The sequence below is a fragment of the Vitis vinifera genome, chromosome 9 (genome assembly GCF_030704535.1).
Source record: "Vitis vinifera cultivar Pinot Noir 40024 chromosome 9, ASM3070453v1".
Taxonomy (NCBI): Eukaryota; Viridiplantae; Streptophyta; class Magnoliopsida; order Vitales; family Vitaceae; genus Vitis; species Vitis vinifera.
In genome coordinates, this window is record NC_081813.1 from 3,803,123 (window position 1) to 3,827,130 (window position 24,008).

A 24,008-nucleotide genomic window follows, 5' to 3' on the forward strand; every position below is an offset into this window, starting at 1 on the left:
CAAAATATCGATTCATCAAGTGGAGGAACTCAGGGCTTTTAGCCTGACCCAGCAATCTCGACGGCCAGATCAGATTCAGAATCATTTTATTCAAATTCAGTCAGGTTCCAAAGACAGTTTGGCCCCATTGTGCTTTAAAGCTGTTTGATCCAGCGGTGTATGCTGCAATATGTTTCAATGGTATTTATGTGACCTTGTTGTACTTAAAAGAAGGCATAACATGGAAGCACCTTGTAGTACTATAAATGGTATAAATATTAAGATACTAGCTATGTTTGTTTTTTCTTCGATTGAAAAATTAAATATTTTGATTTTTTTTTTCAGACAAAAAAGCAAGAATCACTAAATTAAAAAAAATGCTTTTATCATTAAAAAAAAAAAAGGTTTTTGAAGAAAAGTAAGTTGTATGACAATTTATGAAACCTTTTAAAATTTTGAAAAATCATTTACAGTGTTAAAAATCAATTGTAGTGTTTTATGAATAAACACTTTATAAATGATCTTAGGGAGCTCGTGAAAAAAACTCTTTTATTAAAAATACTTTAAATAAAAACATTATAAAAAAACATATTCTAAGAGTGTAGTTGAGAGTGATTTTAGAAAAGGTTTCTAATATTTTTAATACTTAAATGATGAAAATTTTTAAGTATTAAAAATATTAAAAACGTTTTCTAAAATCATTATTAAATAGACTCTAAATATCGAGTAAAAGGAAGCAAAGGAGTTTCTACGTCATAGTATTAAGACAAATACGCAGAGCAAAGCAGCTTGTACATCACCCCCACACATACACAATGACGATAGACCAGTAATATCCTGATTTAGTTGCCAAATTCAGATCAAGCATTGGACTGGCACCATTTTTGTAATGTTGGGGTTGCAACTCCCACATTTTTCATGTCAAGTATGTTGGCTGGTTCATGAAAATTTAGCAGTTCATGTTAGTATGCAGCTCGAAGCTTTAGAGGCAACTAGGAAAGAATATGTAAGGTGAAGTGCAAGAAGATGGAGATATGCCAATTGCCACATTATTATTTATACTAGTGCAACATATTACGGTAAGTGGGATAAAGGACATACCAAGATGAATGTCAGGTGTGGCAGCAGCGGTGGCATCGACAATTACAGTAACAGACTGATAATCCAATGACACAGCATCGAAGGCCGTCTGCCTAATGCAGTTTGGAGTTTGCACACCTAGCCATAGAAATAAATTAAGAACAAAATAAAATTGTAAATTAGCTATCAATTCAAGATCCAAACAACCAAGTCCAAAGTTCATGACTGAAGAAAGGCTATTAGTCGGCAATGCTCATTTACCAACAACTACTACACTGTTAATGCCGTTACTCTGAAGTAATGAATGAAGATGGGTAGCAAAGAAGGCACTGAAACGCGTCTTCACCAGCTTATAATCCCCCTCCTTGATCGCCAGGCCATCGATCAGTTCGGCCCCCTCACTTCCCTTAGTGGCTGGGCTTAATTTCCCAGGACCGTAGAAGTTTCTGCGGAAGACTTCGACATCTCTTCCCTGTGGATCATGCTCCCGAACAACCTACACCCAAAATTTTCCATCATCATCATCATCAATCCACAAATACACATTATTGTCAATTTTTTTTTTCCGGGTAAACCGTAGTAACTATATTCCAAAATAAGAAAACATATTTCAAAAAAAAAAAAAAAACAGAAAATAGTGTTATGTCATTAAAAAAAGAGAAACATGTCTTTAGATACTTCTTTTTAATTATTATCAATTATTTTCATTTATTTTTTAGGATTATTTAAAAAAATAATTATATAAATATGAAAAATGATTAAAAATAAAACACTAAATATAAATTTTATTTTTAAAACTATAGAATATAGATTAAAAATATTTTAGGTTTCAAATAATTATTTGTTCTATAAAACCTTAAAAAATAGTTTTAAAAATTTGCTCTCAAAATATAAAACATGTTTTCAAAAATTATATTTCAGAATTGTTTTCGAAAATAATTACTAAATAAGTCTTGCTTTAAAAAGATAAATTTTTTTAAAAAAATACATACATACATATATACATACAAAAAATCCTCACACCCTATCAAATTTGTACTTTTTAATATTTTTAAAAATTTATATCCATTTCATATGACTTCCATATTATTTAAAAAGGGAATTCATACCGAAAAAATGGGAAGTCAAAAACACTAAAAAATTGCTAACCTTCACATGTGATCAATTTTGCACAGCACATGTGATCAATTTTGCATATCATCTAACCTTCACATATGGCCTATTACCATTGGTCTAAAATTGTGATTATGGTACCGAAAATTTCGGTACTATAGCATTACCACCGTCAATATGTTATGTTTGAAAACTATTTTTAAAAATATATTTTTATTTTTTTAAAATAAAAATATTTAAAAAATAGAAAAAGTTTCATTTTCTTAAAATTATAAAATATTAAAAAACATTCTTTAATTGTTTTCATTCATTTTTGCGACATGCGTTCGAAAGTAATTATAAAAATAAAGCACAATATATGAAAATTATTTCTAAAAAATATTTAAAAACATAAAATCTAGAATAACATGTCAACTTACCAAACATCCGTGGTTATACAATTTAGATGGATAACCGTTTTCAAATACTATTTTGGAATTGTTTTTCTAAAGCAGTTATCAAACATAACCATATATTCTCCGTTTGGTTAAGTGGAAATACTTCCTGGAAATGACGTAGAGACAATTTTCCAGGAAAAAAAATTCCTTCTCATTTATCAGAATCTATACTTTACACCTGACAGTGAAGTTGGGACCTCGTTTTGGCATAAACAAAAATCAGCTTTTAATCAAAAAGAAAATTCAACAGACGGATTTCTTTCAGGAACTGATATATATTTTCCAGATAAATTTTTTTCTCGGAAAATATTTTCCGTGAAAACAAAGCGGGCATAAGCATAAGCAAATTTAAAACAGAAAGTGAAGTAAGGCTAGGAGAGAAGGGTGACTGAGTTACCCAAACTACAAGGATGCCCAGCTCCCTAGCCACCTCAACTGCCTTGATAGCAGATGGAATTATTGCTTTGCCTCCCTCTAAGCTAATCGGCCTATCCTCATCCAGGAAATCTTTCTGCAAAAGGCCACGATCCCAATGACGAGAAAGAGAGACAGAGAAAGAAATAAAAAGAGAAAGATAGAGAGACCTGCATGTCAACGACGAGAAGAGCAGTGTGCTTTCGCGTATCTGCCATGGCCAACAATTCGCGGCAAACGAGGGTTTCTTGCTGTGGCAATGAAGGAACCGAATTCACACGCCTTGTTTGTTTTGAGGGAAAACTTTTTCTTGGTGAAGGGATGAAAGCTATTTCAGTGATCGAGAAGTCTGAACTCGGTACATTATAAATAAATATTGAAAAGTGTGTTTGGACGCGCTGATTTAGAAAAAATAATTATTATTAGGATTTTATACATTTTATATTAACTTTGAAGTATATAAAAATGAATTATTTTTAAAAAATTCTTATTTTATAATGATTTTTTTTCTTTTATACATTATTAAAATTAAAAAGTAATTATAATAATATAACAAAATATGAAAATCATTAAAAAATTAAAATATTTATTTCTTTTTTCTTTAACATTAGTAAATTAAATAATTATAGAGATAAGATTTAATATGCCAATATTTATAATTTTATTAATAAATAAAGTATAATAATCACTCAAATATGAAATAATTTTTTAATATTTAATTCACACTTTAATTATATATTTTCGTATTTTATTATTTTATTAATAATATTTTATGTTTATTTATATTTTTATATTATATATTTGGATGAAGGTGTCAAGGGGTCAAAAATTTCACTAACCCAGAAGGTGTTACCTTTAATTCACCCAACTTCATCACTACCACCGGGAAATTAAGCAGGGGGAATTATGCAACTATAGAACAACCCAAAAAAAATAAGGTTTTTAAAATTTTAATTTTATATTTTCAATCTAGTAGTATAAAGCTGACCAAAAGTTGGGCACCTTTGAGAAACATAATTTAAAAAGTTGTACAAATTTGAATTTATTGCACACCCAGATTGCGATTGTGCATTTTTAAGGTTATGTTTGGTCCTCAAAAGGAAAATAATTTTTTATTTTATTATATTTTTAAAAAATTAAATATAATTAAAATTAATAAAAATTTTATATATTTTAAAATTATTTAATTTTTATATAATTAAGAAAATTAATTGAAATGAATTTAAAAAAAACATATAAAAATAATTTATTAATTTTGAATCTATTTTTTATTTTTATTTTTTTCTTTTTATTTTTTTTTTTATTTTCTTTTCCTTATATTTTCCCAACCAAAAATAGTTGGTGTATAAATTTATATTAATAATTATTACATTTTTATAATTGGTTAAATGATGAAGCGATCTATTTAAATTTTAAGACTATGTTTGGTTCTCGGAAAGTACAAAAGAAAGAAAAAAAATGTTAAGGAAAATGATTTTCTCATGTTTAGTTGTCCTATGAAAAATATCAAAGAAAATCATATATAATTAAAACTAATTAAAAACTTATATATTTTTAAATTATTTAATCTTTATATTGATGAGTTAAAATAAATAAAATGAGTTTGAAGTAATAAAAAAAATAATTTATCAACTTTTAATCTATTTTTTTATTTTTCTTCACTTTTTCTTTCCTTTTACTTTTCCTTTGTATTTTTTTCTCTCGTATTTTCCTTCAAATTTTTCGGGAACCAAACATAGCCTAAAAGTATATGTTTAATAAATTAGCAATGCGGCCTACTGGCCACTGGCCACCTACTTTGTTTATACACGAGGACTCCGAAACAATGAAAATTTTAAAGAGGCAAATAACGTGCCTTGTACCAAGACGATATCGACAACAAGACAAAAGCCGGCCAAAGATGCCACCGACGTCCTGAGAAAATTCGGCCAAAAAAAATTTGTCCAAATCCTCCCAACCGCTGCCAAATCAGAGAGTCGGACAATTGGCCGGTACAACCGGTCGAGTTCAATGCTAAAACGATTTAAAAAATACTAATAGAATCGAAAAAGCCAATTCCTCGGATTAGCCTAACCGATCCGGATTTCAAAATATTAATAATCAATCCGACGTGTCAAATCATCAATCGAGGTTTGATCCACTTTTTAAAATTATTTTAATTTTAAATGGATTGGTTGGCCGACTGGATCGGTCAAACTGATAAATGGAATTGAAAATATATAAAATTTATCCTATGCTCACCATTTTCACAATTATTATTAAATATTTAAATGGAATTAAAAATGAATAAATTTATTTTTGTAACATTTAAATTTAAAAAAAGAATCATTAATTTAAAATTTGAAATTATTTGTAAAAACTGAAAAGATTTATTGTTTTGTGTTAATATTTAGGGCATTGTAATAATAGTTTTTAAAAATATGATTTGAAATTTAAAGAATACGTAATATTTTTCAAGTATTTAAATATTTTTATTAGTTTTACATTTTCAAGGGTAAAATTATTTAATTTTAATTTTAAATATTCTAATTTTAAATAATTATTTTTATAGAGGCATAATGATCAAATTTTTGTCATTTCTTTCCTAGGAATCACATTCCTTTTTAAGACACCATGATAGGAAACTCATTCTCCAATTCTTGAAAGTTATGAAATTAACGCCTAAGGATACAATTTGTATTCGATGGATCATGTTCGAAGTTTGTGAATTCTACTACATATGTCAGCCTAAATCCAACACAAATAATAATCTTGTAAAAAATATAAACCCAAATATTACCTAATAATTAAACAAATAACATATTGGATAATTCATTTAACTCATTCAATAATTAAATCCTTTTATTTGATAATTAAGTTGACTTAAATCTTGTATAAATTTATATAAATCTATATGATTAATATAATCAAACATGTTTATAATTCAACAAACATATTTATTTAAAAACAAATTTAAAATGATTTAAAAAGTTATAATTGAATTAATTAACGTGATTATTAAATGTGTCAATTCAAGTTGAATTGGTGTCTTATAAACCGACTCAAAAACCACATATTTATTAATCAGATTATACAAATTTGATCCAAACTCGATTATACTTTACCTAAACCTACAAAAAACATATTAGATTTTAGTCATATTGAAGAATCATATCAAACTTTGCTACCTAATGTACTCTCTCTCTCTCTCTCTCTCATATTTTCATTAAGACTACACAATTTTTGTAGACTTAAGTTAAGAGTTTTTCCTTTATATTTAGTAAAGGTTTTACGCGAAAGGAAATTTATATTTGGGCCAGCCACAAAGGAGTTTGATCCTTTTAGCACCCACTTCCCTGATTCTCCCCAACACCAACCCCCCCCCCCAAACCCCTCTTTTGGAAATTAGCCTGACCCAGCAATTTCAGCAGACAGATTCAATTCAATTCATTCAAATTCAGTCCAGTTTGGCCCCATTGGTCTTCCTGCAGTGCATGCTGTAATTACCTAATTGTATCAACTAAATTATGGAAGCTGCAAATATTTCAATTGATTTTTATTTCACCATATTGTGCTAAAATAATCATAATATGGAAGCAGCTTTTAGTATTATAAATGGCATAGACATGAAGTAATATGCAGTACATAGATTCAAGCAGAAAGAAGCAAAGCAGCTTATGCATCATCACCCTACACTTGTACATACACGAGACGATAAATTAGGAACCTGATTTGGCTGCCAAATTCAGATCAAGCATTGGACTCACGCCATTCCTGTAACGTTGGGGTTGCAACTCCCACATTTTTCATATCGCGTACATTGGCTGGTTCAGGAAAATTTAGCATTACAGGTTAGTCAGCAGCTTCAAATGGACACATTGGTTTGAAATCTGGAATCTTTAGAGGCAATGAGAATAAAATATAGGTGATGTGCAAGGAGACACACAAGCCTTTGCATTCGGGTCACAGGCTTGGAACAAGTTGGACATATGCCACATTTCAATGCGATATGTGTCAGCCGAGACCGTTCTTCTGACACTGTTTGGCCTCTATGCTGCTATAAGGGCAGTTGAAACACCACAACAGAAACATTTTTTTTCTTTATGTTATACCAATTGCTGCACAAGCATAGCTCAAACACCCACTGTAAGTTTTTAGTGGGCCTATCTGCATAACAGCAAAGTTTATGCAAGAAACTGATGATTTTCTAATCCTTCTTGACACTTTGATGAAAGGGTCTGAATAGTTGAGGCACTTTGGTTGATTGAAGAAAAGATTATACCTTACGGCCTTCCTAATCCCATCAAGAACGGATACTGAACTTGATATGTAATCTGTAATCCCCATTACCATTTCCACTAGTCCCAACAGATTCAATTCTAGAAATCAAATCGAAAAATTTGTTCCAAACCAAAGTTTTTTCGAAAGAAAAGAAGAGAGATATGCGGCTAATAGTGCAACCTTGATGTGAGAATAATTCAACAAATGGCTCAGAATGCAAGCTTCAGTAGAGCACCAAATTATGTAAAGAAGTAAACAAAAACATTAAGTTTAATGAAACACAACAATCGAAAGAGAAGGAAAAAGGATGTACCAAAATGTATGTCAGGTGTGGCAGCAGCGGTGGCATCAACAATTACAGTAACAGATTGATAATCCAATGCTACTGCATCAAAGACCGTCTGTCTAATGCAATTTGGAGTTTGAACACCTAGACATAGAAATAAATTAAGAATGACACAAAGTTGTAAATTAGCTACCAATTCAAGTTCCAAACAACAAAGTCCAAAGTTCATTGTGCTATAAAGAAAAGGGGTATTAGTCTGGAATGTTCATTTACCAACTATAACTACACTATTAATCCCGTTACTCTGAAGGAATGAATGAAGATGGGTAGCAAAGAATGCACTGAATCGCGTCTTCACCAGCTTATAATCCCCTTCCTTGATCACAAGGCCATCAACCAGTTCCGCTCCCACACTCCCCTCACTGACTGGACCTATTTTCCCAGGACCATAGAAGTGTCTACGGAAGAGTTCAACATCTCTTCCCAGTGGATCATGCTCCCGAACAACCTACACCCAGTTTTTTCCATGACCATCATCATCAATCCACATATAAAACACCATTGCCAAATTTTCTTTTCTTTATGCCATGTTTGGTTCCAAAAAAATACTAAGAAACAAATGTTATGGAAAATAATTTTTTTGCATTTGTTTTTTCTACTGAAAGTCTGAGAAAAAATCAACTATAATTAAAATTAATGAGTTTATTAACTCTAAAATTTACTTTTTTATTTTTCTCTCTTTTTTTCTTTACTTCTACTTTCCTCTCTATTTTCTTTCCATTGCAATTTCCCTCAAAATTTTCAAACTAATGATAGCCTTTGTCTAAAGAATGCTCAATTTTACCTGTTTTGAAAAGAAAAATCAAACCAAGGAACATAGCAAAATTCCATGTAAGAGCAAAATAAAACATTATATTCTCTGTTTGCTTCAGTGGAAATAACCTAGAAGACAATTTTCCAGGGAAATTTTTCCTTCTCATTCATCAAAATCTAAACTTCATAGATAGCAGTGAAGTTGGGACTTCGTTTGTTTTAACATAACCAAAAATAAAATTCAACAGTAATTTCACATCATGTCTTCTCAGTGAACACCCATTTCTTTCAGAAACTGAAATCAATTTTCTGTGGAAACAAAGGGGCATAAGAAAATTTAGCACAGAAAGTGAAGCGAGGTTAGGAGAGAAGAATGATTAGGTTACCCAAACTACAAAGATGCCAAGCTCCCTGGCCACCTCCACTGCCTTGATAACAGATGGAACTATTGCTTTGCCTCCATCTACTCTCGTCAGCCCATCCTCTTCCACGAAATCTTTCTGCAAAAGGCCACAAATAACAGCAATCAGATATACACATATTCTATTAACGTAGAGAGAGAAAGAGAGAGAAAGGGAGAGACCTGCATGTCAATGACGAGAAGAGCAGTGTGCTTTCTTGTATTTGCCATGGCAACCCAATTCCGTGATGAAGACAAATAAGAATACGGGAACCGAATTCTTAAGACTCTGTTTGTTTTGAAGGAAATTTTTTTCCTGGGAAAACTGTGTTCCATGTAAAACAGTATTGGCGAAGAGGTTTTGTTTGGGCTGAACTGGCACATTGTTGGGCCGTGGGCCTATGATGTTTGTGGGCTTACCTTTCTTTCAAATCGAGTGTACAGATTTAAAGCTTGATTAAGGCTTTGGGAAAATAGATAGCTTAATATGATGCAAGAGCTAAAAGTCTGCAGTTTGAATTAGCTAATGCTTGAGTATAAGCCAAACCAAGAGTCTGTTTGGGTGGTGATTATGGTAAGAACGTGTTTAATATGTTGTGTTTTTAGTGTTTAGATATAAATGAAAAATGTTTTGATAGTGCTTTTTCACAATGTATTTAGAGTGTATTTGGGAGTAATTTTACAAAGCGGTTTTAGTATTTTTAATACTTGAATGATAAAAAATTTCAAGTATTAAAAATATTAGAAGCTCATCCTAAAATTATTGTCAAATGGGCTCTTAGAGTGCATTTAATAATGATTATAAGAAGTGTTTTTAATTTTTGTAACACTTGAAATTTTTTTATTTTTTAAGTATTAAAAAACTAAAAACAATTTATAAATTTATTGTCAAATACACTCTAAGAGTGCATTTGATAGTGATTATAAGAAGTATTTTTAGTTTTTCTAACATTTAAATTTTTTTATCTTTTAAATATTAAAATTATTAAAAACGTTTTTTATAATCACTATTAAATAGACTTTTAGAGTGCGTTTAATAGTGATTTTAGGAAATATTTCAAACATTTTTAATAATTAAAAGATAAAAAATTTCAATATTAAAAAAGTTAAAAACATTTCTTAAAATTACTAGTAAACCCACTCTTAATTAAAAAAGAAAAAAAAAAAAAAAAAAGGAAGAACCAACGAAGGCTCATTTGAAAGTGATTCTAGTTAAATTGCTTTTATTTACTATAAACCAAAAAGAATGTTTTGACTATGTTTTTTGTGATGTATCATAATTCATACAATCATAAAGTGATTTTTAAATAATTACCTTTTGAACGATTATCCATATTTTTTAAAATTTGTTAAATATTTAATTTTTGTAAGAAAATATCTTCAAATATTAGAAAACATTTTGAACTCTTTTCACAACAGTTTCAAATGAACTCTAAAATTGCGTTTAACATTTAAATTAAATAAAAATTTATATGTCGCTAGATTATTTAATTTTTATATAAAAGAGTTAAAATAAGTTAAATGAACTTAAAGTAGTGTATAGAAATAATTTATTAATTATAAATTTTTACTTTTTTTAATACCTTTTATTTTTATTTTCTTTTTCTCATATTTTCTTCCATATTTTTTAGAAAACATAATCAAAGAAAAATAATTTTTTCATATTTAGTTTCTATATAAGATTGGGAAAAATGTATTTTTACACCCATTAAAAAATAATCATCAAATAGAAATCCTCTAAAATTAAGTTGCATACATTCACCGATCAAAGATAGTATTTAAGATGTTCAAAAGTAACCCTTAAATGGTCAAAAATAATATATTTAACAAAAAAAAAAAGAACAAAATTCTAACTATTTTTAAATAGATGTATGAAGTTTGAATTTTGTAAAGTTGAGTTCGTATTTTATGAGATTTGTTTGTTAAGTGTTTAGAAACACACTTTTCTCTATAAGTTTTCTTAAAAATTTATAAATTTTTTTAGATTATTTTCTTTTAAAAAAACTAATTTATTTTTTAATTTCCTTTATATTTTTTTTCTTCTCTATTTTCTAAATCAATAAGAGCAAACAATATAAACAACAATCTATTCTTCAAGTTATTTTATAAATTACACAAGCCTTTCTTAGGCAAAATCAGAACAAACTCTCTTTCGATCAAATTAAAATGTGCGGGAAAAAGATAAAAGTTGTAATGGTGGCTTATTTGATATCAGATCTTGCTAAGATGGCTAGGTATAATAGTGGCTGCGCTCATCCATTGCCTTCCCAAAGCAATCAATTCTCCATTGCTTTTCCTTCTAATCTCCACCACTACTGATGAAAGCCTTCCCCTGTGCCCTACAACCTTTGCCTCTATCTCTACCTCTTCCTGCCCACAAATATGAAAAAGAATCAATCATGAATCTTTCTTTACTAGTAATTTTGCAGTTATAATGAAGACTATATATGGAATGTGTTTCCCATTAGAAAGAAGCTTCTGTAAAATGTAAAAATGTTTTCCAACAATTCCAAGAAGCCATGGATGAGTTTTGGAAATGGGTTTGTTAGATCTGGTTTTGACCATCACATCAAAAAATCAATTGATATTTACATTAAATTTTTTATGGTATTTGATATCATATAATACGGATCTGTTTTAAGAGTCATCATTTAGGTAATTTATCTTTAGACTTAAAAAGACATGATGTTATCGTGACTTTAACCTATGACCCTTGGTTTTGATACCAATTATCCCTCGTCGAACACCCTCCCTAATACGATGTTACCGTGCCTCAAACTCATGACTCTTAGCTCTAATATTAATTATTGAATAGAATTTTGATCATCTCGTCTAAAAACCGAATGACATTCAATAAAGGTAGGTAAAACATTTTATGTCATTCAACATCACATCACGTGGACTTGTTCTAAAAGCCATCGTTTGGGTGATCCTTCCCGTGCTTAAGAAAAATATTGTTGCACCCTAACATGGTTCTCCCTGGAAATGAGGTTCCATGAAAAGGCTACTGTTCACTATCTACTCAAAACTCCACAGAACCTCATAAGAAAATGGAAAAATAGTACTAAAATTGGAACCGAGTGGAAGGCAAGAAAGTGAACTTGAATCTTAGCAGTCGAGTAAAATGAAACGCTGAAGTCAACGGAAGCTTTGACATGGCCTGCAAACGAGAAAATTGCAGCAGCCCCAACATCATCGATTAATGTCGAGATCGCTCCAACATGCCAATTTCCATCTTTATCCTATCCATCAAAGAACAGAATTCATATCATATAACCTGACAATCATATGAAAAAGAGAAGCCTGTCAAATTGGAAGTAACCAAAGTTTACCGATACGCAGTCTGGTACCACCAAATCACAGTGAATCAGACCCTTTTGGACATAGATAGCCTGCAGGCCCTTAAGATTAAGGGTCTCCAGTCCATGACTACTGGCACCCCTTGATAGATCTTCAATCCATTTCTGGGCTTCCCTTGGAGGGTCATCTTCCATCTCTGCCTGTTTCTCTCCCCCTTTCTCTCATAAAGTCTTCTTGTTTTAGCTATATTTCTGGAAAGCAATGGTTCTTTATCTATATTTCTGGACCATATTAATGTTTGCTTTATCTACCAAACTCTTCCATTGTATATATTAATTAATACACAATGACGACTTTGTGGGACCCACATGCGAAAGCCCATAAGTTTGAGTATGGGAGTAGCCCAACATAATTCAAACCAAGCTAGGCGGCTGGAAAGGTTGAATTCAACCAAATTTTTATAATGTTTGCTTACAAGAGTAAAATGGGCAGAGATGACTGGCCTCTTATCAAATTGAATTGAATGAAAAATAAGGGAAAAGGAGTACTGATTTTGGCTTGTTGGAGATCATATCTTACTAAGGTGACTAGGTACAATATTGATAGAACTCATCCACTGCTTTCCCAAAGCAATCAATTCTCCATTGTTTTTCCTTCTGATCTCCACCACAACTGATGAAAGCCTTCCCTTGTGCCCTATGACCTTTGCCTCAATCTCTACTTCTTCCTGCCATTAATATCATCACTCAAATAAGAGAAAGAATCATCTATAAATTTGTTGCTTAAGAAACTTCTAGCAGTTATTGTAACAGATAAAGAGCCTAGAAAATGCATTCCCATGTATTTTTGAAGCTTCTGCAGATGGTAAAATGATTTCCAGTACTTTCCCAGAAGTTCAGGGAAGTTACCTATCAATGCTGGAAATGGGTTTTCCTGGAAAATGAGTTTCCAGGAACCAAGGCCAGAATTGGTTATAATATCAACTCAAAACCCCAGCTTAGTAGAGTAATTGAGCACTCCCATGAAAGGGTAAAATGTTTTAAGGCTAAGAAATATAACTGAATTGAAGATAAGAAAGTTAACTTGAATCTTAGCTGTTGAGTAATACGAAATGTTGAAATCGACAGAGGCTTTGAGCTGGCCTGTAGAGGAGAATATGGCTGCAGCCCCAACTGTGTCAATTAAGGTTGTGATTGCTCCGACATGCCAGTTTCCGTCTTTATCCTGTGTATGGGAGAGCAGAGTTCATACCATTTGACAGTAAAAACCATTAGAAAACAATAACAAAGTGATGATCAAAGTGGAGGTAACTAAAACTCACCGATACACAATCTGGTATGACTAGATTACAGCAAACCAGACCCTTCTGGCCATGCACAACCTGCATGCCCTTAAGAGTGATGACCTCAAGCTCATGACTTATAGTACCCTTCGATAGGTCTTCAAGCCATTTCTGCCATTCCTGGGTTTCCTGTAGAGGGCCACCTTCCATCTCTTTCTGTTTCTCTCCCTCTCTGCGACTTAGCCTTCTTGTTATAGTTGGGGTTCCAGTGGCAAATTCAAAGTTGGACACCAATGTTTCTTTTGTAAGAATAAAGACTATGATTACCCTAATAGTTGTTTTAAACAGTGACCTCCATTATTATGGCACTTTGACTAAAACCCATGTCTTCAAGTAAAACTCTCCCTCTGGACTATGGGAAAGGAGGCTGCAAAGGGGATACACTGCAGAAGGAGGGTGGGAAAAAACAGGCTCTTTCAATATTCTGGGTTCTCCAGTAAAGTTCATTTTGGGGGTGGTAAAAAAGATACCAAATATTAGAAACTTAAGTACTGCAATAAAGCAAAGAGAGAGTGTTCATAACCTGAAATCTTCTATTATCTCATTCAGAACAATCCATTACATTTTAGTTATTTTCTGGGATCAAACCCACAGAACTTAAACATTTGACTTTCCTCAAATGGACAGCTCAACAATGGGTTGCTGGCTTTACTTGACTTAAATAGTCTTAATGACTCATTATCTGCTTTTCTACAACTACCTAGCCGGAATAGAAAACAAAAAGGAAGAAGAAAAATTAAGAATCAGATGTTCCCTCCTCCAAGTTTGATATTGGACTGCAAAGATCAAGGCTGCATCATCACTGTTGAGCTGCAATTAGAAGAAACTAATGCCCTTCAGCAGCCAGCTTTCTCTTCAATTCTTTTTTGTTCACCTGGATTAGACATTAAAAAGAAACCTAATAAGACAATGTTTACATTCCCCTTTCTAAAGAGCACAACAATATAGAAAAAAACGACATGCTGCTTGAAAAATAAAAAAATGACAGCAAGTCACCTTTCCCATAGCATTTCGAGGCAGCAAGTCCCATAGAAGCAATTGGGTTGGAAGCTGGGAAGAAATAAAGGTAAAAGAGCAATAATGATTAGTTGAAGTCTTTGACCCAGCAGTTGGGAACATAACAAGGATAAATTCATTCATCGGGAACCCATTCAAGCTGAATACCTAATGTACCTACTGATTAAAAGGGAAAAAACAGTGGTAAGAACCGATCTGATGCCCAAAACTGGACCAAACAAAAAAATTTGAAGAAAGGAAAATAAAAACCAAAATTTATTTGGTGACTAAAAAGTTAGTTCATGCTAAATTCTCTTCAAAAAAAAAAAAAATCGATCCAGATTGTTTTGGGAGCTTAAGCAGTGACAATTGACAAAAGCTCACAAGTTTGGTCTAAAAGTCATCAGCATTATGTTTGGTTCCCTAAAAATTTGAGGAAAAATGTAAAAAAATAAATAAATAAATAATAAAAGGAAACTAAAAAATAGATTTAAAGTCAATAAATTATTTTTATATAACTTCAAATTTATTTCACTTATTTTTCTTCTTCTATATAAAGATTAAATAATTTAAAAAACACAAATTTTTAACTAATTTTAATTATAGTTGATTTTCTTTTATATTTTCCATAGCGAAACCAAATACGAGAAAATCATTTTCTTTAACATTTTTATTTTTTTCTTGGTATTTCCAGGAACCAAACATAGCTTAGGATATATGGATTCAATATCAACAAAACCTGATTCTAACTACTCAATCTATTTTAGTTATTTTATGAGGATCTTTAAAACATAAATTTAAGGGCAGGGTATGGTGAGGGCACAATCCAAATACAAGTAATCTAAAACTGAGTTTTGAAATCCCTTCAAATGGATTCCGTTTTCAGAATTTCATTCCCTGTTGAACTTGAAAGTGTAGCGATTCTAGAAAGGGTAACTCAGTGTCACATCTTTTGAATTAACAATATGCATATCACTCTCAAAACTAAAGAGAGAGCATGGCAAAGCTCAATTGCAATTTTCATTTTAGAGAAGGAAATGAAATAAAGATGGTCATGCTGTAATACCTTGTATGGTGCAAGCTTCTCTTTAGCCCAGGTGCAAAGTTCTTCCAAGCTTATAGCTGGCTTTAGTTCTTCCTCTTGTTTTTTCTTTTCATCTGCTTCAGGCACAATTATGGCACATACAGCTTCCCCATAGTCTTTGTCTGGCAAGCCCAATACACAGCACTCTGAGACCGCTGGATGCTGTAGAAAAAGGAGAAGGTTTTCATGACTCTCATTTTATTTTTCAAAATTTTTTTAATAATATGCATACAAAGAGGAGAAACTCATAGCTGTGATATTATTTCTAAGCAGAACAAAATATAGAGGAAGACAAATACTTGCCTCTAACAACGCTGCTTCAATTTCTAATGCAGATAACTTGTAACCGCCAACCTTCATAATATCAGCACTTGTACCTGATAAATTAAATCAAAGGTCTAAGAAGCTTCACTTTTTTTATTTATATGTAATAAATATATATGATTATATTTAAATCCATGCTATGAATCTAGGAAACAGCAAGCTCATTAGCACAGCAATTAGTAAATTTACTACTTCCTTTTTCGACATGTCCTATCTTTTATACATTTAACTACATAAAACAACTTCAGATGTTTTCCCCGACTTCGTCTAATTTGGTTTAACAGAGCTCACAACATTCTGATTAGCCAGAAATTCTGGCCAATTATTTCCTGAAACGTGATGAGAATTATATGAGCAGCAAGGATGTGCTGTAACCAGCACAAATGGATTTTGTAAGTATACTATTAATCATGATGAGATCTGTTTTAAAATTGTCAACCACATATAGAGGGCAAAATTTGGTGACGAGTTAATAACCCATTTAAAAATAATAGGACCATGTTGGTTCATGCATATAGGATCTAGGTCTACTTACGTCCCAAGATGATGTAGTATCCATCGTCATCCACTTTAACAGCATCACCAGTCTTGAAGAACCCGCCATCAATAAATGATTCCTTAGTTACCTAATTATATTCATCGCAAGTATAAACTATAATAAGAAACCCAGAAATGAAAATGCACAAAATTTTCACAAATCAATTTTTATCCACTTTGAATAAGTTAATTCAAAGAACAAATGAGGTACCAAGAAAACCAACTGAGTACAGTTTTTAGAATAAGTACACTAAAATTCATGGGAAAAATAGAATAAATTAATTTGGTTTTTACTTTTTTCAAATTTCGTCACTATCTATTTCCAATCTTCAAAGAATCAATGAGTTTCATAGACCATATGTGCCTAACCAAAAATCCTAAGTGGCCCCATCCATTTATGTATCCTTCCTGCATCTAATTCAAAAGAAAAACCCAGATTATATACATACAATGACACATTGCTGCAAAAAAACAGTGTTTTGAAAGCTGAGTTGAAAGGGATAGTAGAATCAGTAGCACAACCCAATTGCATTGTACAGTTGATGCACACCTAAACTGTGTAAAGCAATGAACAGCTACAAATCCATTAAAACCATTCAAATCACTGTCAACCGGGCAGTTTAAATGTTTGCAAAGAACTGCATGTGTCACTCATATGATAAAAATTCAGTAGTCCTCTGTTTAATTTGGTGCAAGTGTAGGAAAGGAAAGAAAATAAATATTTCCTTATTGCCTATCTGCTTGTGTCACTCATATGATCAAGATTGAAGTCAGAGATGGTGGATGAAGTCCACTCAATTAAAGGGTTGGGGTAACATAGATGTTGCAGTCTTCTTAGCCGCATCTTCTGTTCTGAGTTTGTTGAATAGCCAATACACAAAACAAACACAAATACATACAAAAAGGAGAGAGAGACCATGGTTAAACTTTATAAAATTTAACCAGACATTAACATGTACTGGCATCACCAGTTGAAATGCACAGGAAACATGTGACAAATTATCCTAAAGTTAGCCCAGTTCACCGGAGTCAAGTCACTCGAACAGTTTAGGGTGAGATGTCATAGTATAGCTGATTATGAGATGGTACATGGTGACAGGCAAAATGAACAAATCATCCACCCCATGCCCCTTATTGCCTAGTATTTCACAGCTCCTTGCATTCCTCTTCTTTTGAAAGCACTCCCCACTCCAAACGAATTTAGGTTATGGAAGTGATCTGAAGTTTTCCGGTCAAGGAGAATTATTCTGGACATACATTTGTTTCTCAATTTCTGGGTTCCCTCTATTCCTTCTTTTTCTGGAGATTTTCCTTTGCAAAACGTTTGATCACTCATAGCCTCTGTATTTTTAGGGTGTAACAGTTTCTGGGCATTTTACCTACTAAAGTAAATATATCTTCATTCAAGAAAAAAAAAAAGGGCAATGTTTGTTTAAAACATGGCTATTTTCCCAGATGTTCTAAGGGGAAAAAGTTTCAAGATTCAGAACAGCTACTGATTAAACTAGAAAGAAATTCATTGAGTATAAAATTATAAACAAACCAGAAAGTACCTCAGGAAGTTTCCAATATTCTTTAAATAATGAAGGGCTTTTGATGCAAAGCTCACCAACCCCCGTTGTCTCGGTTTCACTCTCATCTGCAAGAATCTTTACCTATAATCAACAAGAAAATATTACTCAGAAACATTCAGTGGACTTATTCATTTAACAGCAATCTTTATTACATGTTAATTCATTTCTAAAATAGCAAAGAGTCCATCTCATCTGTAGAAAAGATTGACATCTATGCTTTCCATCTCACTAATTTAACAAAAAGGAAAAAAGAAAAAGAAACACAGGATGTTACATTTACTAATTTAACAAAACAGAAAAAGAAAAAGGAAAAGAAACACCAGGAGACATTATATTCTTTGTCAATTTATAAAAAAACTTTTCAACCAATTGTTTCTTTTTGATGCTTTTAGTTAATATTCCCTTTGGAATGTTGGATGAACATCTTTCAGTGTTAGGTTTTACAATTGAAGAATCTGCTAACCTGCACACCAGGGAATGGTTTTCCGACCGTGCCTCCTTTCCGTACACCTTTTAAGGGATTAGAAATTGCCATGACAAACTACAAACATCAAACCATTAGTATAACCAGAAGAAGAATATCTCTAAAGAAATCAGACTAACCGTTTCTCCATGAATAAATATCCGGCAAAAATGAATTCAACTAATGAATCACTTACCTCAGTCATTCCATATCGCTCCAAAAGACGATGTCCTGTGATAGTTTCCCATTGTTGCATGACAGGATAGGGAAGCGCAGAGGAGCCACACATCTAAAAAGTAAGAAAACAATTTTTAATCACAATCTGAGCAGTCATCAACTGGTTTTGCTACAGGGAACAGAGGAAGAATTATAGATAAAATTTTGCAAAACAACCACATTTTAAAATATTGGGCACAGAATAGTAAGTGAAATATTCCCAATTAAGACCATATCAGCAGACCACATACTCACAAAACTTTGAATCAGACTCATAAAGGGAAAGGGAATTTCAGGCTGGTTACCATGAGCCGTAACTTGCTTGCAGCAGAGGCAGAAGCAGCTTGCAATTCTGGATCCATTGCTTCATAACCTTGTATTAATCGAGTATACATAGTTGGAACCTATGAATTAAAATAGAACTCAGCGTAACAATTTCATCATGAAAAACACAAAAAAATCTTGGAAACCATGAGGACCATGACTAAATAAATTTAGACTATATTAGAGAAATTGATTGTTTGGTTGATTAAAAGTAGAAGTTATATCACATTAACCCCATAAGAACATTCCAGCTACTTAATAAGCTGTTCTCAACTCTACGAGTAATAAAATTCCCGGAAAAAAATCACAAAGTGCCAAGCATGGACCCATTTAGATGAGGGGCTATAAAAAGTACTTAGCAATCTTATGACAAAAAATCCAACCATTTAAGAGACCAAGCAATGAGTTGAAATAAAATCAAATGAGCAAATATTGAGCATGCAGAAGCTGTTCTCATAAATTAGGCATCATGCCCAAGATATCAATATTTGCAACATGCAGAATATAATTTTATAATGCTTAACATAAAGCCTTGACTTACTCCTGTAAACACGGTTATAGCATCATCAACCTTAGTTCCATCTTTAGGATGTGATTCACGCCATCTCTGCCAGATTCCTCTCACACTGAACTTGGGCATAAACTCAACCTTCAATAAAAATAAATATATTACAACCAAATAATTAAACTGAACTTAGATTAGTGAACAAGCCTTGTAGAGTAAATGAGCAATCTAGATGAAAAAATGAAAAACATTTTACAGCTAAAAAAATAAAACTTAGAAGGTCTATAACAAAAATAAAACATTAAAAACAATACTCAACTAATATATACAATAAAAAATAGTAATACAAAATACTTAAAAAAAAAATAACAAGAAGAAAAAGGGAGTACCGTGGAACCAGCATAGAGAGGTGCAAGCAAAGCATTGAATAGCCCATGAACATGTATAGTCAAAGTTAAGGATCCATGTAGAAATTTCATGTCAAAGTTCTTAATAGCATAAGGCAAGACAATGCCATGAATTCATGAAAATATTCCACAAGTGGTAAGGTCAAACTGTACTTAACATGAGAAATTGATATCTTTAAAATCCGAAATATGGTTTTATGGATATGATGCAGAGGTAGACAATGCAGAAATTGATCAGCAGATGTATATCCCCAAGCTTCTGTCAAGATCTGGACCTGAAATTAAGCCAAGACTAAGGTCAATTCCATATCAAAATGTTAAAGACAAAACTAAAGTGAAGTCAAAAGGGAATCAAATTACATAGTTTTGAAGTGGTAACTTCAATTTATAACATCACCTTGCAAACTTATACTGAGAAGAGGCCATTGAGACTATAAGTTTAATAAAAAATCTATGTTCAAATTTTGTACTCAAAAGGACAATTAATAAAAGAAAATGACTCCTGTTAATTCTTCTCTTCTTTGTGGTCAAATTAAACAAAACTTCCAATTTGATTATAGACAACCATGTTCATGATAAGGTAGAATGTTCTTATGTTAGAATGAAATTACTTTTTAAAATCAGTGCTAAAACTCATGACATACATGGTGTTCAGATACATACCTGTGAATTAATGCTTTTGTGTGTGTGAACAACTCCTTTAGGTTTCCCTGTTGTACCACTAGTGTATATAATGAGAGCAGGATCCTCATCTGCACCATTGGGAAATAAAAAATTATTAAAAGAAAAAAAGAAGTTGATTAACTTAAAGGGTGTTATCATAAGGTTTGTAAAACACCTTCTAATTTATTCCACTTACCAATTTCCCCCTGCAAACTTTTATCTGCAACTATTTCTCCAGTTTGTGGATGATCACGTGCACTTGTCGGTGAGGGAATACTGGGAACAGGAGGAATAAGAGAAAATTGAGCCGAACTCTTAGCAGCAACATTTTCCATAAGTTCACGATAATCTTCAGTACTCAATATCATGGACACATCCTATTGATAAAATAGCCACAAGAGGTATGTATTAATTACCCACAACCAAAGTAAAGAAGGCAATTACAGGGGAAAAAATTGTAGACTGGCTTGAAACAAAGAAACTTTCACTCATGTTCCTTTTCCCCTGTTCAGATACTACAAAATCTACAGAAAAAGGCATGGTAATAAAACACTAATCAATCAACCAAATAAGCTCATCATCTGCCAACCTTGGTTATACATTTATGCAAGAAATACATAGAAAAAATCTAGATGGCATAAGATTGTTTGAAAGATGACCAAAACCTTTACAGATGCAAATTTGAATAAAATGATAAAATTGAGGGATTCAAGTGTGAAGCTCAAGTACAGATTATTTTAATTGTTACTTCATAAAACAAACTTTATCTGATCTATTGCATGGTCACTTATGAATCTCAACAACAATATGAGACAAAGTGCTAAACATGAACTGGATCCTTTCATAAACACTCAAATATACAAGAAAATAAAAGAGAGTAAATTCAGGGCGAACCGAATCATTCATCACATGTAAGAGCTCAGCTTCTGGATAGCTAAGTGCAAGTGGAACTGCAACACCTCCACTAAACCAAGTTCCTAGTATTCCAGCAACAAACTCAACTGAAGGTTTAGCCACAATTCCTATTCGAGCACCACCAAGATGTCCATTTCCTGAATGTTTGTGTTTGCTCACGCCATAAGTCTGAATAAGTAAGAAATAAGTTAACATGAACCAGAATAGGTTCCAGTTAACCAAAGTTACATATTAAAATGCATTCAAATACAATGAAAAAATTGCCAATATAATATGTATGCCATGATCATAAAGGATAATTCTTTTATTTTGAAGGATAGCCTTAAAAAGAACCAGATTAGGTATAGAGTGCACTCAAAAAATTGTGGCATATTAAGCTGCACCTATTAGAATGTACTACACTGCTCCAATAGGTGCCAAGATTCTGTATAATGTGAAACCTAAGGAAATGGAGACATTGTTTCATCCAAAGAAATTAATGAGAAGTTGCTTTGAACTCACAGGTTTTATGTCACCATTACATAACAGACTAGATATCTTCCTTGCAGATGAAATGAGTTGATTGTAACTGTAACTCTTCTGGTTGGCTCTTATGGCAACACTTTCCGCTGTTGCTGACCCCTGCCTGGCAACTGCTTTGATCACCTCCATGAATGTACTATAACGTGCTGCTGTAGAATGGTATAAAGAGGCGTGAATTATACAAATTTTAAAATATCTATATTTGGTATTTACTATCATTTTCTCATAACACTATGATTTCTCAAATTCATTAGAAATTAGCTTTTCAAACCAAACTACCAAACCAAAAAAAAGAAAAAAAAAAAGTGGTTTCATTTTGTTCAACAAAGTATTGGAAGTACAAACCCAAGATCTGGAATGGCCATAAAAGAAATGGGAGCTGTTGCCATAACTGGTGGTATAGGAACAGTTCTCAAATTTCATGAAATCAAATCATTTTTTCTGTCCTTCATGTGATGAGAGGTGCCCTATTTGGTAATGGTCCATTGCAAATGATTGATCAGAACCCCAAAACAAGAAGGGAAACCATTTAACACCCATTTGGTAGGAGTTCCTGTGTCTTGCTTCACACTTGTTAAAAATCTCATCTTTCATAATCATGGATTCTTGTTTACACCCTTTTGCTTACGCATTATTCTCTTCTTCTTCAAAATGTAATATTGTCTCACCAATAAGATAAACTACATAATTGCCTATATTTTATAGCGAATTTGCAGGACATTGTCGTTTTATTTTTCAAACAAGCAATCTGAAAAGAATACCATTTCCCTCATTTGGAGAAAATATCATCTTCATTGTTCAGAAACCCAAATGCAGACAAGTTTCAGAAACCAAAAACATGTTCGGAAAAAAGCGAGTGAGGCCAGAGAATTCACCACTGTTGTCTGCAATTCCATATCAAAACAGCAGACAAAGACATGAATAAATCGGTACAAATAACAAATTGAAGACAAAACAATTAAAATCATCAACACAAGCAATCAATAGGCACTCCATTCCAATAAATATCCTGCGTTCAGAAATCCAAAAAAAAAAAAAGGCCATTGATAAAATGGTAATTCCCGCTCACAATGCAAATGAACAAAACTAACCCTAAATTCAACATTACAAAAACACAATTTCAATCCAAAACCTGAATGGAATTCAACACCCCAGAAAATGCAGGAAAAGAAAACAAACAAAAACTCATGAACCACAAATTTCCAATTCATCCAGAACCAGAAAAAGCAGAACCCGCCAATCAACTCAACCCAATACACAAAACCCACCATTTCCCTTCCTTTTCCCAAGCTTTCCCAGCACCCAAACAGAAAAAGAAAAAAGAAAAGGGAACATACCCAGAAGACCAGCGTCCACAGAGAGAAAACGGAGCGCAGAGAAACGCAAAGGGAGTGAAGGGGAATGAAGGCAAGGGTGACGTAGGTAGATAGGGATGAAGTGGTTGAAAACCTTATTAAATGGTGGCATCCTGGGGTAGGTGGTATTGCCAAAATATGTAAGAATTAATGGGGTCTGCGGCTTAGAATCAGTGCATGTGGTTGAGCTTCTCTTCTGCTCTTCCTCTTGACTTCCCTCTTGAATTCAGTCATTGATGAGCCATGACAGTTAGGTTCGGGAGGTGGATTTCCTTGCTCCTTCCTCTTGCTCCTTTGTCTTTACTGAGCACAATGCAAAGCCAAATTTGTACTCTCCTACAAAGGCAAACCAGATTAGAGGTTGACAACAAATGACTTGGAGCCTATCGTTGTCATCATGCAAATTCCAATATCTTTATAAATTTATATATGAAAAATGAAAAAGTATTTTTCCTTTCAATAGCACCTTCAAGATTATAATTTGCAATATTCTGTACATGCAATTTGACAATCTTCTCTATGATAAAAGAGGTTATGTGTTGAAAATAAGTAAATTATTCCTTGTATATAAATATCATTTTCATAGATCCGATTTCATTTATTTCGACTTATGTCTTATTTCATATATTTTAGATCGGATTATTACCTTTTATATATAAATATTATTTTTTGTATTTTTATTTTAGTTGTTTATATCCA

The 24,008-nt window shown here is 32.3% G+C and overlaps 5 protein-coding genes across 7 annotated transcripts; all 5 read right to left on the reverse strand.

The window, feature by feature from the left end:
- Positions 1-701: 701 nt before the first annotated feature.
- LOC100265171 (probable inactive nicotinamidase At3g16190) lies at positions 702-3,442 on the reverse strand. Its single transcript, XM_002284316.5, has 5 exons — positions 3,194-3,442; positions 3,007-3,120; positions 1,321-1,555; positions 1,081-1,197; positions 702-913 (listed from the first exon to the last, which is right to left on the reverse strand). The coding sequence occupies exons 1-5, from the start codon at positions 3,239-3,241 to the stop codon at positions 840-842; spliced, it is 588 nt and encodes a 195-aa protein (XP_002284352.1). The 5' UTR covers positions 3,242-3,442; the 3' UTR covers positions 702-839.
- A 3,101-nt stretch (positions 3,443-6,543) lies between these two features.
- Positions 6,544-9,149, reverse strand: LOC100242883 (probable inactive nicotinamidase At3g16190). The gene is made up of 5 exons (XM_002284312.4): positions 8,966-9,149; positions 8,769-8,882; positions 7,843-8,077; positions 7,597-7,713; positions 6,544-6,826 (listed from the first exon to the last, which is right to left on the reverse strand). The coding sequence occupies exons 1-5, from the start codon at positions 9,116-9,118 to the stop codon at positions 6,753-6,755; spliced, it is 693 nt and encodes a 230-aa protein (XP_002284348.2). The 5' UTR covers positions 9,119-9,149; the 3' UTR covers positions 6,544-6,752.
- Positions 9,150-10,857: 1,708 nt separating this feature from the next.
- LOC100259970 (acyl-coenzyme A thioesterase 13-like) lies at positions 10,858-12,391 on the reverse strand. The gene is made up of 3 exons (XM_002284333.4): positions 12,115-12,391; positions 11,884-12,024; positions 10,858-11,152 (listed from the first exon to the last, which is right to left on the reverse strand). Exons 1-3 carry the CDS (start codon positions 12,274-12,276, stop codon positions 10,994-10,996), a joined length of 462 nt encoding a protein of 153 aa, XP_002284369.1. The 5' UTR covers positions 12,277-12,391; the 3' UTR covers positions 10,858-10,993.
- A 115-nt stretch (positions 12,392-12,506) lies between these two features.
- Positions 12,507-13,880, reverse strand: LOC109121406 (uncharacterized). The gene is made up of 3 exons (XM_002279082.4): positions 13,404-13,880; positions 13,166-13,306; positions 12,507-12,809 (listed from the first exon to the last, which is right to left on the reverse strand). Exons 1-3 carry the CDS (start codon positions 13,572-13,574, stop codon positions 12,651-12,653), a joined length of 471 nt encoding a protein of 156 aa, XP_002279118.1. The 5' UTR covers positions 13,575-13,880; the 3' UTR covers positions 12,507-12,650.
- A 57-nt stretch (positions 13,881-13,937) lies between these two features.
- Positions 13,938-23,630, reverse strand: LOC100258310 (probable CoA ligase CCL8). Of its 3 annotated transcripts, none has more exons than XM_059739496.1 (17): positions 23,292-23,630; positions 21,934-22,100; positions 21,412-21,600; positions 20,693-20,894; positions 20,518-20,606; positions 20,058-20,129; positions 19,837-19,887; positions 19,484-19,591; positions 18,924-19,022; positions 18,599-18,691; positions 18,403-18,480; positions 17,919-18,020; positions 16,364-16,454; positions 15,808-15,881; positions 15,487-15,666; positions 14,421-14,474; positions 13,938-14,298 (listed from the first exon to the last, which is right to left on the reverse strand). In XM_059739496.1, exons 1-17 carry the CDS (start codon positions 23,419-23,421, stop codon positions 14,251-14,253), a joined length of 1,827 nt encoding a protein of 608 aa, XP_059595479.1. In that variant the 5' UTR covers positions 23,422-23,630; the 3' UTR covers positions 13,938-14,250. The 3 variants fall into 3 exon arrangements, with proteins under 3 accessions (XP_059595479.1, XP_059595480.1, XP_059595478.1); XM_059739497.1 differs by having other exon boundaries at positions 20,714-20,894; positions 21,934-22,103; positions 23,292-23,629; XM_059739495.1 differs by having other exon boundaries at positions 21,934-22,103; positions 23,292-23,628.
- Between the last annotated feature and the right edge of the window lie 378 nt (positions 23,631-24,008).

Coding starts and splice junctions, on each gene's coding strand:
- LOC100242883 (XM_002284312.4), bottom strand. CDS start 9,118: ATGGAACACAGTTTTCCCAGGAAAAAAATTTCCTTCAAAACAAACAGA. Junction 8,883..8,965: donor TTCTCGTCATTGACATGCAG/GTCTCTCCCTTT, acceptor GGCCTTTTGCAG/AAAGATTTCGTGGAAGAGGA. Junction 8,078..8,768: donor TTGGCATCTTTGTAGTTTGG/GTAACCTAATCA, acceptor AACTGGGTGTAG/GTTGTTCGGGAGCATGATCC.
- LOC100259970 (XM_002284333.4), bottom strand. CDS start 12,276: ATGGAAGATGACCCTCCAAGGGAAGCCCAGAAATGGATTGAAGATCTA. Junction 12,025..12,114: donor TGGTACCAGACTGCGTATCG/GTAAACTTTGGT, acceptor TTTGATGGATAG/GATAAAGATGGAAATTGGCA. Junction 11,153..11,883: donor ACTCGACTGCTAAGATTCAA/GTTCACTTTCTT, acceptor ATTTGTGGGCAG/GAAGAGGTAGAGATAGAGGC.
- LOC100258310 (XM_059739495.1), bottom strand. CDS start 23,421: ATGCCACCATTTAATAAGGTTTTCAACCACTTCATCCCTATCTACCTA. Junction 19,592..19,836: donor CTCTCTATGCTGGTTCCACG/GTACTCCCTTTT, acceptor TTTTTATTGAAG/GTTGAGTTTATGCCCAAGTT. Junction 14,475..15,486: donor AGAAGCTTGCACCATACAAG/GTATTACAGCAT, acceptor ATTTCTTCCCAG/CTTCCAACCCAATTGCTTCT.
- LOC100265171 (XM_002284316.5), bottom strand. CDS start 3,241: ATGGCAGATACGCGAAAGCACACTGCTCTTCTCGTCGTTGACATGCAG. Junction 1,198..1,320: donor TAACAGTGTAGTAGTTGTTG/GTAAATGAGCAT, acceptor TTCTATGGCTAG/GTGTGCAAACTCCAAACTGC. Junction 914..1,080: donor CACACCTGACATTCATCTTG/GTATGTCCTTTA, acceptor TTCATGAACCAG/CCAACATACTTGACATGAAA.
- LOC109121406 (XM_002279082.4), bottom strand. CDS start 13,574: ATGGAAGGTGGCCCTCTACAGGAAACCCAGGAATGGCAGAAATGGCTT. Junction 13,307..13,403: donor TCATACCAGATTGTGTATCG/GTGAGTTTTAGT, acceptor TCCCATACACAG/GATAAAGACGGAAACTGGCA. Junction 12,810..13,165: donor ACTCAACAGCTAAGATTCAA/GTTAACTTTCTT, acceptor TATTAATGGCAG/GAAGAAGTAGAGATTGAGGC.